This window comes from Dipodomys ordii, unplaced genomic scaffold, assembly GCF_000151885.1.
Source record: "Dipodomys ordii isolate 6190 unplaced genomic scaffold, Dord_2.0 Scaffold130, whole genome shotgun sequence".
NCBI classification, from domain to species: Eukaryota; Metazoa; Chordata; class Mammalia; order Rodentia; family Heteromyidae; genus Dipodomys; species Dipodomys ordii.
In genome coordinates, this window is record NW_012267346.1 from 6,242,397 (window position 1) to 6,260,641 (window position 18,245).

Consider the following 18,245-nt stretch of genomic DNA (forward strand, 5'->3'; position numbering starts at 1 on the left):
GGTTCCCTTCTGTCCACATCCCCTCCAGCATCTGTTGTTATTAGAGTTCTTGATTATAGCCATTCTAACTGGAGTGAGGTGGTATCTCAATGTTGTTTTGATTTGCATTTCTTTTAAGGCTAGAGAGGTTGAGCATTACTTCATGTGTCTATTGGCCATCCTTCTTTCCTCGTCAGAGAAGTTTCACTTTAAGTCTTTAGCACACTTATTTATTGGGCAGTTGTTTCTTTGAGGATTTGTTGTTTCCCTCCTCTTTTTAAAATAGACAAGTTAACACACATTATAGAGTTACCTTTCCCAAGTATAAATATCTGAAATCACCAAACCCTATTTCTATATTCTTTTCTACTACAATCAAGTATGTTGAAAACTTACTACCTAGATATTTATATATCATGACCTTTTTATACATCATGATTTCAAATCACCTGTAAAGGTGATATTTCTAAGGAAAGCCCAGAATGCTTTGTAATAGTGTTTTTACCATTTATTTGCTGCGTGACACTTAGGAATTTACTGACACTTCCCATGTCTTATTCTCCTTGTGGATAACCCAAATATTAGAAGTAACTATTTCACAAGACCATTGGGACATAAAAAGCCCATGGCAGCTTGTTCAGTATTGGTAATACTAAAGTATATTATGCAGTAACTATTAGGTCTGAGTGAAACAAAACCAAAGAGAAACAGCCAAAGATTTCTGAAGGGACACAGGAAATCCAGAGCAATTTATATCTAGATTAAAAAGTGATGGAAGAGGTAGGAAGTAGACTGGACCTGGAAATTATATTGAGACCTGATTCAGAAGTATTCTCCAAGTGATTCATTTTCACATCAGGATGCTTCTGAAGGGGAAGTCAAACAGGGTATAAAGGAAGCATCTGGTGTACATAATCTTATGATGGTGGATCCCTTACAACTCACACAATGTTTATACATACATATATACATATATATATACATATATATATATATACATATATAGTTGTTTTTGTTGGTTGTGGGGCTTGAACTCTGGCCTGGGCGTTGTCCCTCAGCTCTTCAGCTCAAGACTATCACTCTACCACTTGAGCCACTACCCCACTTCTGGTTTTCTGGTGGTTTATTGGAGATAAGAGTCTCACAGACTTTCCGGCCCAGGCTGGCTTTGAACCACAATCCTCAAATCTCAGCTTCCTGGGTAGAGCCAGGAATCAGGTGTGAGCCACTGGTGCCCAGCCCACAATGTAATACTAATTCTCGTTTAGGAGACATTAGACTAGACCCAAGTAGATCTTTAAGAGGTGCCTACAGTTCTGAGCTCATATAATTAATGAATTAGTGACTTAAGGTTTAGAAAGTTGTCTTGAGAATAGTTCTCAAGAATAGTCAGTTTGGTGCATCTTTTGAGCACTTCCTGCCTTTTGCCATCTGATTCCCTCTTCTACCTCGGGAATATACCAGTAAGAAGGCCATTACCAGACTTGGCCTATTGACCTTGGACTAGTCCCAAGGTCTGTTTTTCTTTTTGTTCTACCACTTGAGCTACTACTCTAGCCCTTTTTGTTTTAGTGATATTTTTCAGATAGGAGCTCCCATTTTTTGTTGGGGAGCTGGCCTCAAAGCATTACCCTTCCAAATTTCACCTCCCAGATAGCGGAGATTACAAGCACAAGCTACCATACCTGGCTTAAACTTCTTTTCTGTATAACTTGTTTAGTCTATCGTATTGTGTGATTAGCAACAGGAAGTGAACTCAGACAATCTATATTTTAAATTCTGCCCAAGGTTGGTTCTGTCATCCACCAAGGACACAAATTAGGCCTGCAAGGAGAGCTAAATCCAATGCTGTTGCATGGATAGGAAACAGCAAATGTTCATCCAACTGGATGAACCCAGGAGCTTTACATGAGATAAACATATTCTAGGAGGAAAGGAGAAACAATGGAAGAGAACTATAGTCACCTATCATTTAACTAGTGGAATTCATTTTGAAAGATGCATCACTGGGTGATTTTGTTTTGAAAACATGCTAGGATGTACAAACTAAGATGTCTACAACAGTCATTAGAAGATGCAACTTATGATCCACTTAGAACATCATGATAAAGAGCATGACGAGATAGTGGAGAAAGAATAAAGAAAACTGAGTTCAAAAGCTCAGGGAGAGTCAAAGGTGCTTTTCCCATGCCCCGGTGAGAGGCAGCTGTAACAATTGCTCCTCCGGAGGCTTTGGAAGGGGTAAAGGTGTCCAGGCCTAAGTGGGTTGAAATGAAGACAGAAGCCACCAAGATTTTTGGAGAGTAAGACATGCTGAAGGAAGACAGAATATGGTGCTGGTGGAATACTGCACTGGAGCAGAATTTCTAATGAAGACCTTCAGCAGAAAAGTTCAGAAGAGGAGGTGGACAAAGAGGACTGGGGACAAAGAAATCTAATTCTGAAAAGAAGCAAAGGGAATGACCCGGAATTCATGTCACTGAAATGGAGGGGAGGAGAAAGAGAGAGGGAGGAGGAAGGGGAGGGAAGGAGGAAGAGAGAAAGAGAGAGATAGAAAGAGGGGGGCAGGGAGAGAGAGAGAGGCCATTCTAATGTGCTGGTGAATTCAATTTTTTTCTTGAAAGAGAGCAGGCACTTCTGTTTGTAAAACAGAACTGACCTCAGAAACAGCCATTTTTATTCCCATGGCTGTGTATAGGGTGACCACATTCCCTGCTTTGCCTGGTATAAGTCTGATTAATACTTTCTAGCCTGCTTCAGTAGTAACTACACTCTGCTTTATGAGACATGAAGATGAAGCACATGGGCCATTCTGCTTATGAATCTTCTCTTTTTGAGCCTTCTGACTTGCCATAGATTTTCAAATGGAGACTTTGGACATACTGACCCTATCCCCAATGCATGGCTTTTTCTGTCATGTGTATTTTTGCCCATAACTTACCAAGGGGAAACAGGATGGAGCACTTCCTCAGGGCCAATGTGTCAGTTCACTTTACAGTGATTCAGAGAGGGGAGGAAATGCTTTAATGAATCTACTTGTTGGAACTTAAGAAACCTGGGGATAACTCCCAGCTCTGACACTGTGTGTGTTTTAAAAGCAGGCTTCCATGCTCAGCCTTTTAAACAAACACTGCCTAGATATCAGAGAAGTGGATCATCACCAGCAGACTCAAAACTTAAAGTCTTTCCTTATTCTGGGTGTATGCCTAGAAGACAACAATGACAGACAAAATTGATTGTATGCAAAGTACAACCCTAAAAGTTTGTCTACAAATTATTATCTTTCTGAATCCTCACAACAACTTCCTGAGGTACCAGTTTCAAGTGTATTTCAAAGATGAGAAAAACAAGGCAAGGGGAATGTATGCAACCTGCCTAGGGTTAACCCTACAACTAGGTTCCAGTGCCTAGGCCCTGGCCATTGTTCAACAGCACCTCTCTCCTTGAAAACTTTTTATCATTGAAGTCTGTGGCCACACCTACTTCTTACGATGAATGCTGGATGCTTTGTGCCCTTTTATAGAATTACTACTGTATCTATCCAGCCCCAAATCTAGTGACCCTTTTAAAGGCCTGTGTGATTGCTACCTGCTTACCTCAGTACAAAATATGCTCCTATGCCTGGTATAGAGAAATGAGGTCGAGGTCCAGTGAGAATATTAATGCCATGATTCTGAGCGGTACTGGGTGAGTGAGTATAGATTAAGTAGTTCTTAGCTCAAAATTTGGATTTTGGAGCATTCTGAATGTCTGGATTAGGGATGTCGTATCTGTATTGACTTACCCATTCAACAACTAGAACACACTCATCATGAATATGCCATTTGGAGGGCAAAGATGTGTAACAGGCTACGCTCTGCCTTCCAAGGCATTTGAGAAAGACTCATATGATGACTTCCATTGTCAGGTTTGATCACTGAGCTTCTGTTCACATTTCAGCTTTAGAAAGGTATGTCAGAAAAAAAAGCATCTTCAAATGTCACTGGTGACATTCTTTACATCACCTAAATTATTAGCTCTAGACTCCCAGATCTGACATGCAATATCATGTAGAAAACTGTAAAGCTAAATTCAAATCCTAGCTCTGTAATCTCTACCAATTATTCCGTCTTTCTGAGCCTCAGTGTCTTCACTGGCTAACCAGATCCTGTAGGTCTATTGTAAGGCTCAAGCCCTGGAGGTATGGAAAAAGTCCTTCATGAATGTTTCACATCACATGACATAATAAACGTAACATGATGGCTCCTGCTGTTGTTACTGTCAGTGTAAAACTGCAGTAGTACATTCTACCCGAGAGGAAGGGAACAGGTACCATCTGTTATTTGATACACCTTGAATGATGGTGCAGTTGGCTTCCAAAGAGGATCCTGGCATCCACATCATAAAGTTCACTGCAGCCATGAATCTAGGTGGTCTTGTGACTTGCTTGAACCACAGGCATATTGTGAATATCATCCTGGCCCAGACATAAAAAGGCCTTCCCCCTTCTACTCCTGAGATGATGTTGGAGAGACCATAGACACTGTGCAGAAGGTCTTGAGACTGTATGGAGACTATATGTCTTGTTTGCTTCAGATGATTCCAATTCCATCTACTTCCAAATGTGTGTAAGATTCCCAATAAGACCAACAGAAGAACTTACTGGCTGAACCTGGTCAATCCCCAAGACATGGGAGACAATACAATGGTTTTGTTACATTAAATCACAAAGTTTGGGGGATTTTTAAATATCAGTTGCTAACCCAACCAAGAGTCCTATCCAAATAATCTGACCTTGAATAAATATTGTTATTTACCCTAACCTCATATAACTGTGATAAATAGAAAAACAACCAGAAATGTGCCAGATCCCTCAAAGGCCAATTAAGGCTTTCCATCTTAAGATGCAACAACTGCTTTCTCTCTTCTTCTTGATTGTGGTTTAACTACCAAAAAACATCTGGCTAGCCATCTGACTTTAACTTCAATATGTGTTTATTGGGCATCTACTCTCTACCACGTGCAGTGGCCTTGCTGAAAGATAAGGGAAAGACTTACAAGCAGAGAGTTCTGGGTACAATTCACTTTGAAATCAACTGCCTCTTTTGCCATCCAGTAGAAGGTACTGATTTCCACAGTTTCTAGCCTGAATCTATTACAGTTTTTTTTTAATCACATAGGCCAATATAGCTGCCTTGCCTTGTAACCTGTATGTATTCCCATTGTAGATTATGATAGCTATACAAGTAAGAACACGTGACCTCTTTTTAATTTCATTTTGGTTCTGGGGATCATACCCAGACTGAATATTCCACACAATCACCCAAAGGGAATGTGTGATCCAGCTACATGTGGAAAGCCACTCACTTTTGTTGGACGACTTATTAAAATCAGATGCTAAATAACACTTTATTTGCATGTTTGTTTTCCCTAGTTATGAGTATTGGTGACTGCTGGAAAATGTGTGAAAATGTTCTTCTTCAGCTTTGTAATCACTCTGCTGGTGACTCAACTTCCCTCTCAATGCCAAAGCCCCATTGAGGCAAACTCAGAAGCTTGGAGATTGGATTATTCTTAGTACCTCCCTCAAGCTCACAGCCTCTTTTGGGTTTACTCTGTAGTACTCCACATTTCTCCAAGTCCAAGTTCCTGAAGAAAAAAATACCCTAATCTCTCCCCTTGCATTTACTTCTTAACTCTATGGCAACCAAATCCCAGATTCCTATCTGGCTTCCTCCAAACTGTTATCCTCCAAAACATTAAATGCACTGGACATCTGTCCATCCTTACTATCTTTTCAGGCTGTGTCAGCATTACTCTTCTCTTTCCTTTCTTCAACTTTCTCCACCTTTAGTTTGGTAGTATCATTGTTCCACTGGGGTTCCTTCCCAAGGCCCCAGTGAGTCTATCTGCCATTCTCTGCCTCTGCTCATATCTTCCAACAATGGGGGTCCTACTGATGAAAGTGAACTATACAACTCATGGGTGGAGAATGGAGGGAGGGGCTGGGAGGGAGTGGGGGAACAGAAGACACTGTATGAAAGGAAATGTACTCATAACCTGACTGTAATCCCTCTAACTGTAATCCCTCTGTATACCACCTTAATAATAACAAGTGAATTAATTAAAACAAATAAGTATTACAAAATGGGGGTCCTGGGGGACACCATAACCCTTGTGATTCACACTTCGTATTCTGTCACTCCATGGCTTACACAGGACTTGTAGTATGGATTCCTAGATGCCATTTTCTGTCCCCAGGGGGCTCTCTAGAAAACTGAAGAGCGGTGATGTCTTGAACACACACAGAAGCCAGCATGCCCCCAAACTGATCGTCATCTTCAACAACCTTCTCCTGTTCAGTGACCCTGACACAGTAAGTGGTACCTCCACCCACCAAACTTCTCAGAGAGAAACCTAAATGTGGCTCTATATGTATTCTTTCTTCATCCTCTCTCTCTCACACACACACTGTAATCAAGTCTTGCTCATTCTGTCTCCTAAATATCTCTTGCTCTGTTCATAGACTTCAGCTCCGAATGTCACTGCTACTTAAGTCTCAACTGTCTTCCTTTTTCCTCAACATTATAATCAACCACCTGCTACTGGTGTCCTTGTGACCAGAATCAATAGGAACACTTAAAATTACATTTGATCTGACAGCAATGAGCTGTCTTCTTAATTCTAACACAAGTAAATCTTCTCTTATTACAGACAAATACATAGATATTATAAACTTGAAAACAAAATTTTGCATCATTCCAAGGTATTCCCATGGTACAGACAATGATTTTTCCTAAAATGCAATCCTCTGAGAATTTTTTTTATCCCATTGGGATAGTGTCCAGACTCCTTAACACACCTCTATGCACACACACAGAATTTCACAGCTGACCCTTGCCCACCTAAACCTAACTCTAACCCTAACCTTCATTTCTCTACTCTGTGTCTCTCCACAAGAGGGTTCTTTTTTTATTGTGAAAATCTTGCACAAGAGGGTTCTTTTTAGGCTCCTGTCCAGGCTTTGTGGCATCTATTTTGTCCTTGGTTAGGATACATTTTTCTAGACAACTTTCCTGGAAACTTGTACCTCTGCTGTGAGATCTCAGAGCCTCTGTGCATCTCCTGTCTTAATAGGACAGGCTTTAGTGTGTCTGCTTGAGTCATGAACACCAAGGATCGGCAGTGGCCACCAGTGCACAGGGAACCATGGGAGTCAGTCTTCCTTGGAGCTGCCAGGAGCATCTGCTGATGCCATGACTTTATATTCTGGCCTCCACATTGTGAAAATAAATTGTTGTAAGCTACTGAGTTTATGGTAATTTGTGATAGCGTTCTTGAGAGAATAATATAAATACCCTAGGTGATGTCTGATCACACAGGCTGGTACACACACACACACACACACACACACACACACACACACACACACACGAATTTCCTTCCTTCTGAAAGTGTTTTCTGTCAGTAAGCATCCATGGATCCTCACCCCACTCCACAGCCATAAATCTTTACTTTTTCAGAGTTCAGAGGGGAACTGCTCAATCTTTCCTACTGTAAGACCCATTGCAGAGACCCCTATATACCTATGCACTGGTCCTGAACATTTCTCCTTCACCAGCTTCAACAAGTGGCAGAGAATAAATTTTCTTGAACAACACACACACACACACACACACACACACACACACACCCATGTGCACTCACCTGACATATCAGACAGATATATGCATATGGACTAAAACCGACCAACCAATTAGTGTTCCCACAATCAAACAATCCTCTTGCAGTTTTTCTGTTCTCTATGACTCATATCCACACACAGGAGATTTTCTACTTTATTACTTGAAGCTGTGTACAGTCTATCATGTTGAATATCCTTATGTTGTCAAATTGTTTCTTTGGGCTAAGGAAAGTTTCTCCTTTGTAAAAGTAATCCAATATTCTGGGATTCAATTAAGAAGTGAGATTGATACAAGGTAAGACGTTAAATGAATTACAGAACAAAAAAACACTAGAATAGCATCAAGTGTATGATGTCATCACTCATTTCCCATGATATAAAGGTATCCATAAGTATCCCCTACCTTCTTTAATTCAGAAGCAGTGTCTTAAACCACCACCACGAACACAGAACATTATGATCAGCTGCCAGATGAAGCAAACTGGCTGTGGAGACCACAACACTTGCTAAGAATAGTTAGTAAGAAACATATAGAGCCAGCAACTGGGCCTGTCACATATTTGGATCCTTTCTCCCTGAAGAGCTAGAAATGAGTACTTTTCAGATTTCTTAGTGACTCATGAGTAATTTGACACCATTGTATCTGTATTTCTCAGAGGGACAAATCTTCCAACGTCTTTAAGAAGTCAGAACAATTGATCACAGAAGAAATCTCATGCTTTTCCCCTATGGCTTGGCCAAAGATGTTCAGCGAAGCCTTTAATTTGCAAGGAGGCATTGTGTTTATCACCCCGTCAGCCAGGGATTCATGCTGACACTCGACAATTATTTGAAGACGTGTTTGTGTTATTACAAGACACTTTGCATAGCAAAGTCAAAAAGGACTCTTGTAAAATCTGCTATTATTATAGCAGCAGCAGCATCTTTATCACTACTAATGGTAGTAACAGAATTTAAGCTGAGGGCCTCAAACTCACTAGGCTTGTGTGCTTACTTGGTGGTCTACCACTTAATCCATGCCTCTAGACCAGAGTTTTGCTAGTGATTCTGGATATGGAATCTCACAGACGTTTTGCTTGGGCTGAACCTCATTCCTCTGAATATTACAAGCTAGGATTACAGGTGTGAGCTACCGGTGCCTTGCTTTATTATACTCCCAGTTTCTTTCCTGTTCATGTGGCTTATAACTGACCTTGAAGACACTATATTACTTTGAGATTTCTCCTCAATGAAACATACTATGGACATACAATACTTGCACATGATTTTGGTGGTAATTTGGTGATAATTTGCAGTGATAATTTGATACATGTATAGAAATGTATAATCACCAAATCCGGGTAATTAACATTTCCTTCTTAAACAGTAATCATTTCCTTATGCTGTGAAACTTCAAATTCTTCCCTTTTATTTCTTTATCAAATAGATAATAGACTGCTGGATGCTAGAGTCCCCTACAGTGCTACACAACACTAGCATTTATTTCTTCTATGTAACTATTTTGGTTTCTATTTATCCAACAGTCTAGCCGCCCTTTTCTGTCTCTCTCAGTGGGGAATGTCCACTTGGTGTTTTGCTTACTTTTACACCACTCTGGGGTTTTTAGGAATGCACGAATGACCTATATTACACCTAAGGCAATCCATGCAGTGTCAGAGGAAGGAGGATACAGAGTCAGGGTGAAGAAACTCAGTCAGAGAGGCAACAATTTAGTGGGTCATGAAGTCATAAGGTCATTCCTCTCCAAGGAATTAACAAATGGCAACAACTGAGTGGAGGGTTCCACCTAAAACAAAAAAGCCTAGAAAACATGGACTGGGGTGCAGGGGTCTGTCCTGAGCACATTTCAAGATTTTCCCAACTTTATTATGCGTTTGTTTTTCTAGAGTGATTGTCATGAAGATGCTCAGTTCTGTAGATGTTCAGGGAATAAAAAGTGGATCATCGATTTCCATGTTAAACGGGGTTGAGGCAAAGGGGGAAAAGCAGAGGAAGTGATCATTCTGAGGGAAGGAAGCAGATTGAGCTTTTGAGGACATAGGGGAAGAAGGAAATCCAATTCTTGAAGAAGGCCTGGGCGGTAACTGAATACATAAACAGACACAGTGCTGTTGACTGATTTGTGCCACATCCAACTTCATATGTTGAAACCCAAAGCACAGAGGGAAGGTATTTGGAGACAGGAGTTAGTCAGGGTTAAGAGGGTGATGTGATTAGTGCCCTTATCAGAAAAGACCCTAGACAGCATTCTCTAACACACACAAAGGAAGATTTCATAGCAGCAACTTGATTTCATAGCATTGATTTCATAGCAAGATTGCAGAAGTCTCAGAAAGAAACCTACTTTGTCGACACATTCTTCAGCCTCTACTACTGTAAGAAATACATTCTCTTAATTTAAGCCACAATTTGTGGTATTTTGTTATGGCAGTCCAGGAAGACTAAGAGAAAACTAAAAACTATCTGTAGAACTTCCCTATCATCTCATTGCAAACCAGCAGTATGCAATAACTCTTTGTCTTTTCCTGTAACATTTCCCGCCTCTGAACCCTTACTTCTCTAAAATTACCTATCTACTTCATCAGGGAAAATCTCCACAAATATGAACTCATGTAAAATACGAATTCTTACCCCTACTTCTGCAAATGATCTAACTGAGGCAGAGAGTTAAATCAACTGAAAAAGCCATACACTAGCAAGTATCTTAGCTGGGATTTGAACCCAGGCAGCCTGGCTCCAAATTGACAAATCTCAGCTGTGCTGACTTTCCTCATATTTCCTGGCTGGTCACTAAGCTGTGAACAGCATAGTTATCTTTATCATTCCAGAAATGACTAATTTCTATTCTTTGTTTTCCTGACTTGTCCAAGAATCATTTTTTCATGATTTTTCCTCCATGAAATAACCTATTCTTATCTGCCAACCACCATACATAACTCATTTTCTGCTGTGTGTTGACTTTTAGTGAAGCAGTGAAAATAAAACGAATAATAAGAAATGGATTGTCAATGCCAGAATGAAAGCATTCAATTATAGAAAAGGTAGAGTTCCAAGTCCAGATTATTTATAGATCAAATAGTAGGGGTAAGTTTTTAAATTAAAAGACTATAACCCCTCAAAAAATCCTCTCATGAGATACAAGGGAATACAAAGAACATAAAAGCCATTTCCAAGCAGATTGAAGAATTATTATTAAAGACAAGAGCAATTCTAAAGCTTAATTTTTTTTCTATACTTTGGCCAGCTGGTGGTAATTTAATTCTCCAAATTAAGATATGAAGTTGAATTAAGCAAACACCCAATGAGAAATAAGGAAGCAGCCTTCTTACCTGCTGATGTGTGTTTGAACTTTTCGCTTTTCTTCTTTCTCCATTTCCAAGGCTTGAAAATCCTCCCCAGGTTGGCAAACTTACTTCTCCTCCGGATGGGTGGGGTGTGCGTGCCCGGGACCAGGGAGTCGGAACGCATCGCCGCCAGCCTCTCCACTTCCTCAGCTTGTTTTTTCCAAGAAAGAGATGGAAATAAAAGGGGGTGGGGGGGGGGGGAAGTGTTAAAATGGGAGCTTCACAGATGGCTAGCATTTTCCATGGTTACAGATAACAGCAACCACGTGACACGAGCTCCATTTGCCTTTTGGAATGGAAGTCATACTGATATGTTCCAAAGGCTGGGGACAGTAAAACAAACCCTAGAGATTCAGAACATCCCAACTACATTTGTGTGCTTCTTTGTTTCTTAAAGAGACAAGGTCTCACAGTGACACATGCTCAAGTGATCCTCCTATCTTAGCCTCTGGAGTAACTTGGATTACAGATAACTTGGAGTAACCCAAGTTACTCCAGAGGCCTACCTACTCTAACCAAATTTGCCCAACCTTCATTTAGATGGCATGAGAAGGGCAAGAAGAAGACAGTGCTCTCTTGACATGTATCAAACTCCCCACGAGGCAGGGAAATGCCAACTGAAGATTCAAATAAGAAGTCAATGGGATTATTGGTCCAGTAACTTCTCAACTTCGTGGAATCATTATGGCACCGTCTAGTGAAGGAAAAGGAGAAGGAAAACATTTGCCCACCATCTATTCTCCAATATCTCCATTACCCAATTCCTACTGCTCAGATTTACCAAGATGCTCAGAAGCCTGCCATCTACGGAGGGTGGGACTCTAGAGTTACTCCTAACAGACATTACAATTGCTCACACTTTACTAGATTTGATGATTGCCTTAATTTTGCTGGATTTCTTTAACTCTTTGAGTTTTACTTTAAAGTATTCTTAGAAAACTGGCGGGGGGAAGGGGTTTAGGGAACATCTAGACTAGTTTTGATAACTGAACATCTTGAGACTGCTATGGTTTGGGTCTGGAATATTCTCCAAAGACCATGGATTAAAAGCATGGTCTCCAGCTTGGTGCACTATTGGGAGGTTGTGGAACCCTAAAGAAGTGGACCCTAATGGGAGGTCTCAAGTCATTGAGAGTGTGTTCTTGATTGAAATTGTGAGACCCTGATCACTTCTGCTTTCTTTCTCCCTTTTGCTCCCCCATTGTGTGGTGTGTGTATGTGCTTTGCCATATAATTAATACCCATCATAAAGTATTGCCTCACTCTAACAATGGGTCTAATTGGTCCTGGACAAAAACCTTCACGATAAACCTTCCATTTTTTTTAAAAAAGCTTATTTAGCTCAAGGTGTTTTGTTGATGAACACAAGGACATTAAGCTTTTCAAGTCTTCTTAAGGAAGGATGATGGACCTTCCTTGAATGCCACAATCTCACCAGCCTCTTTTTACTAGGTAGAACTAAAGAAACTGTTTTCTAAGTCACACAAGTATTTACATTGTCCAGTGAGCTAAATATACTGCCATTTGAATGTCTAAGACAAGAACATTCAGAGTAAATAACTTGCTCAGCAGAATGGAGGGGCTGACATAGAACTCAACTTTCCAGAACACAACACTGCATCTAACTCTATGACAAACCCAAGCCACTGGATTTGTCTGGCCTGAATAACTATCCCTCCAAGGAAAGACATGCGTACTTGTACACCATATACAGTCCTGAAGAATAAGATCTTATGGACTAAGAGATTTTCTGTTGTAGTCTGAACATGATTATAACTTAGGAGGACTCCTTAACCTACAAATAAAGACAGGATTGTGACCGGATGGCAGGCGGTACACTGTGGCAGTTATTCTGGTGACAGATAATGAGAAGCTGGCAAAGGCTCTTGGCAGCAAGATTAAAGGGAGGTTGATAGGGTTGGGAGGTGTGTAGAAAGCAAACTCAATTCATGGATTCCTGATCGATTGAGTGACCTGAAGGACAGGAGGCAAAACATTCCCAGTTCCAGCTCAGCAGAATAACACTCTTCTGTCATCAAGTCAAAAGATAGCAGGGTGGCACAGGCTGGAGAGTGAGTGCCACAACGATCTGGCTATTGCAATGAAGATGCATTGACGGTAGATGCTCCTCCACTCAAAGATGGAGGGACAGATTGCTCCCAAGGTAAGCAGCTTTGCCCCACCCAGCTCTCTCTCCATGACATTCTGCCTTCCTCAGGAGTCCTGAAAGTAACAAGTCTGCCAGATTCTGGGCTGGAACTTTCAAAACTGTGAGTCTCAATTACACCTTTCTCCTTTATAGTTGATTACTTTAGATACTTGTTATAGTAACAGAATACTGACAGCCACATAAGCTAGTGACAATTGTGAGAAACCAGAGCCAGGGGGAGGAGAGAAGGAATGTCAACGTAAGACACAGCCATTTTGTCTTTCAACCTCTTTCCCTGGCCACCTGCTCCCACACCATTTCTTCCTTTAGTTTACAATGTTATTATGGCTGGCCCGGATTTCACAGGCCTCCGGGCCTATGTCCCCCAAGCCCAGTCTCCTGCCTTTAATTCTCTCTTTTACTGTGTCACTAGACTGTCTTTCCTGAAATCTGCTCAACCCAGAATTTTACAAAGCTTCCTATAGCTTGCAGTAGAATCTTCAGATTCCCTGCCTTGATCTTCAGGGAACTGGACCTGTGTTGTCTGGCTTACATAGTTCTTCTAGTACTTCCCAAACACATGCTGCAGTGAAGTGAAAAGAGGTCTTGTCACCACAGCCCATTGGGGTGTCTGCCTCCCAGTAGCCCATAGGCAGCCTTCCAACCACTAAGACTATGCAAAACAATTTCCCTATGTTAGGTATCTGCATTTACTTGGAAGAGTTTCCATTTTCCGTTGGTCTCCAATGTAACTTAGGATATACAAATTTAAAAATAATGAATTTGAATGCTCTTGAGGCCAGCCAACCTAAAATATCTGTTAAAGGTTAAGAAGGGATTAAGAGACAGGCTCCTAGGAGGAAAAATGAAGATGAGAATTATTCAGGATTGATACTGAGTTTCTGTCTCCTGGCTGGGTACTCAGTAATGACATAAAATAAATGAGTTGATTATTTCAAATAAAGGAATGAATCACACACATTCATCTATGTCTAAACAGGTACAAAATAAGTATTACTATCTGTCTCAAGAAAAATAAAAGTGTACCTATGGTCCCCGCTACTCAGGAGGCTGAGGGAAGAGGCTATATCAAACCTTATCTTATAAAAATAGATTAAAAAATTTCTGAAGTTGTTGCATTAAAATCATTATAATCAATTAGGAGAGCTTTGTTAAAACCTAGAGTGGCAAGGAGCAGAGAAAGCATTATAAAGGCATAATTATAACTCTAGTTAAATGAATCCTTAATAAGTGTATTATTAAATTCAAGATGGTTAGCCCATAAGTGCAGTAGATTATTGAGCAGACTAGATTACACTAGGCTTAATTGATTTATACTTTAATCACCCATATTGCATTTTTGCACCAATTCATCTGATGGCAGAGGCTGGCTCTCAATCTGATGGTTCTGCCACCAGATAATGGAAGACTGAAGGCTGAGGCTGGAGCCAGCTTGTGAATAAAAATTGAAAAGGAAGAAAAAGCAAAGCAAAGTAGGACTCGGAATCCAGTAGTCTCGCAGCACAATAACGTGCGAAAGAATTGTGTTCTGAGATGAAAGCTAAATAGAAGGGAAGGGGCATACATTAGAGGCATTTGGGGGACGTTTTCATTGGACACAAATCACATGGAGACTGCTTTGAGCAAGCCTTCTGTTCTCAGTCCTACAGTGGCTTCCTTACAGCTTGCAAGAGAAGATGCTGTCTGGGAAAAATGCTCACTCAGACATGATTCAGCTAGAATGTCCACTACTAGGAAGAGTAGTGTGAAATCAAGTGGTAGGAAGCTAGGCAGCTGAGCACATTCATCCCTAAGGGGCAGAGAAAAGTCTGGGCCAGGAGTGTCCCAGGGACTGTCTAGCCCTGACATCCAAGAGAATGTTCTTTATGAGACTAGACAGTGTGAGCTAGGTTGTTGTATCTGTAGGGGGGAAATAGGGAATGCTTTTTCTTTTCCTCTTTAGAAATACCAGAAAGATAATAGTTGACTTGTAAATAATTTGAATCATCATGGTCAAAGTACATGTTCTTGCTGGTACTCCGAACCCACCCTTCATGAAATTGCTTCTGGGGTGGGAGGGTCTGAGGCGCTTCAACTGGCACTCTTACCAGTTTCTCAACGTGACTTTGTGATCCAAAGACTTCTCTAAGGACAGAAGCAACTAGCTCCCCTTGGCCTAAGGAGTGTATGGTCTCCCACTGGGCCGCTAGAAAAGAAGGAAGCCATGTGCTTATGCTGCTGGGTGTCTGGCTGGAGCCAGCAATGGGAACACAAGGAACAGGCTATTTGGGGCTCCTTTGTAGCTAGTCCCATGTGCCAAATACTCCTAGGAATTTTGGAGAAGCTGAATCCAAAACTGCAGCAGGTTTTCAGATTTCCCCTCACAAGAGGGGACATTCCAAGTAGCCTAAGGCTTCCTTAGGCATTGTTATGGATGACAGCAACAATCATGCTGCTGTTAATGTTTGAGTCTTAAATAAACCTTCCAAGATGAATGATAGACTTGTTCCTAGGTCTGTGGTGTTATTGGGAGGTAGTGGAACTTTAAGAGGCAGGGGCCTAGTGGGAGAGAGCTAGGTTATTGTGGGTGTATCCTTAAGGGGAATATTAGGATCCCAGCTCCCTACTTTGTACCTCTCTGCTTCTTGGCTGCCATGAGGTGAACATATTCCCATTTTGTTCCTCTGTATGATGGGTTGTGGCTTTGCCACAGACCAAAAGCATCAAGGCTCAGAGACTACGGACAAAAATAGACCCCACCTCCTTTCAAGTTGACTTATCTCGTGTCTGTCTCAGCCATGGGAAGCTGACTTATACAATGACAGCAATAATGGTAATGAAGCTGATGATGACAGTAAGAGTATGAACAACAGCCACCACTTTTCAGACGCCCTGTCTGTACCAGACACTGACCTAAGCACTTACAATACATTACCCTAGGCAACCTTCAGGTTTCTCTATGAGATAGTGTCATATACTGTCCCATTTTATACTTGGGGAAATTGAGGCAGAGCTAATGAATAGAAAAAAAGTAACTTCTCAGAAGAAAAGGAACACATGCTTTTTAATTAAGATGTGTCTGTTTTCAAGAACATCTCCCTACTGTGTGACCATCTGGCTATTGAAATCTCTGTATTACTGACCAAGTAACAGGAAAGCTTCAGGGATGAAGGAGGAAGTAAGCTTCCTTTTGTGAAAAGATTACACAACAGATGCCACCATAAATGGATCTGCTCTATCAACTGAAAAGAGGGGCAGTCTGATGCTAAAACATATAAATATGCATACACTCGTACACAGGTATGCTGGGGCATCCCCATCCTAGGTGAACAGGACATTAGAAATCAAGACATTTTACCAAACACTTAGGCCATGGGCTACAGTGATGAACTCAGTGGGCACCAGTTAAAGGCTAGAATAGGCTCAAATCTACTTCATTTAGCAAATATAATAAATAGTATAGAGTGAAAAAGAATGTTAGTTTTTAAATCAAGAGGATGTGGGTTCAGAGCTAACCTCCTGATTGCTGCTGACAGATTCTGATGAGTTCTTTTTGGCTGTTAGATAAAAGGTGGCATGTGCTTCCTGACTTTCTCTAACCCTCAGGACTCATTTCCTTTCACCTCTAAGTCCAGGATGTTCAGGAAGCACTTCCCTGGACCTAGACACTAGAAGGGAGCATGCCACCAGTGCCAGCCAATCAGAACATTTCATTTTCCCTCTTTTTTTCCTCCCATACCCTGCAGTGACTCTGTCAGGGATGAACAATTGAGCTTAGCCAGTCAACGAGACTCAATTCTGGATTTCTTTGGGATTATTGGTAGATAGGCTGCTTCAACTGGGATTGCAGATTAAGACTCAAAATCTAAACCAAGTAGAGACCATAAGCCTTTCTTTCAGTGTTGGTTAATATTAAAAAAAAAATCAAGGTAATCACGATGACAATTCATAGGCTGAAAGAAGACACAATCTGAATAGGTCAACTAGTTTGCATTTCCTAAATGCTGCATTGGGAAGATGGAAGATGAGGGTATTTCTATTCTATGACTAGAGGAGCACTGCTAAGAGACCACACAGGTAGGAGGGAAAGGCACTATAGTTTAAATGTACAATCACGTAAGTACTATGCAATATTTATTGACATTGTAGATGTTATTGGCAAGATTCTTTATAAGATATTCAACACAAACTGCCTGTTTCGTCTCAGGAATCTAACCTCCAAGCACTGGCACATACAAGAACTACAAACGCTGATAAAGTATTCCATTAGTTATTTAATCTACAGAATATATTTGTACTGGGGAAAGGAATGTGTTTATTTAAATTGTAAATGAACTTGTAAAATTGTGTGTTAATCCGAAGCAACAATCTTTAAATAATGTGGACTCTTTATTCATCCCCCAAACCTCAGACCCCAGGGTCTAGTGTTCTTGTAGTTAAATAAATAGTGCCATTCAGATACAAATCAACCCTAAAAAAATGAAAGAAAGAAAGAAAAAACAACAATCCTGCTTTCTCCTGCAGGGGTCAGTAAATTCTTTCCTTTAAGTCAGCTGTAAACATTGTAGGCTGTGTTTACATAGTAGCATTTATTATATAATATGTGTTCAACTACCACAGCATGAAAGTAGCCATACAAATGGGCAGGATTATGTTCTAATAAAGTTTTATTTACAAAAACAGACGGACATCAGGCCCTTAGAGCCATCATTTGCCAGTCCATAGCTCCATAGCATGGAGCTGCTGGTAACTTTTCTGCCACTTTGAGGGGAGAGGCTGCCTGAAAATTCAGCCAAGGCAGAGGAAAAGACAGCCAAAGATGACTCAGGTGAGAGAGTGGACTCATTGTATCATTTGGATCTGTGGACCCACCTCTGCCATTAAAACACTGGGCACTTTCCATATATGAGCAAGTAAATTCTCTCTCTTTTATTTTCTTTGAGTTAGATTATGTTAGTTGCAACCAAATGGGCTTTAGCAAAGTCACTGATGGTCTTAGGAAAGTTCTATCAGTTTCTTCCCTGAAAGATGCAGATAATATTCACTTATAAAAACAAATAGGCACCATAATTTGGATTTTAAATGTCTCCCAAAGGGCATTTTTGCAAGG

The 18,245-nt window shown here is 40.8% G+C and overlaps 1 protein-coding gene across 2 annotated transcripts in view; it reads right to left on the reverse strand.

Annotated features, from left to right (window-relative positions):
• The window catches only part of Phactr1 (phosphatase and actin regulator 1), a 437,712-nt gene that overhangs the window by 157,264 nt on the left and 262,203 nt on the right, over positions 1-18,245 (reverse strand). For both annotated transcript variants that reach the window (XM_013030446.1, XM_013030448.1), the window contains one exon: positions 10,972-11,136. In XM_013030446.1, the coding sequence (XP_012885900.1) occupies positions 10,972-11,136 (165 nt within the window). The remainder of the gene's footprint in view (positions 1-10,971; positions 11,137-18,245) is intronic.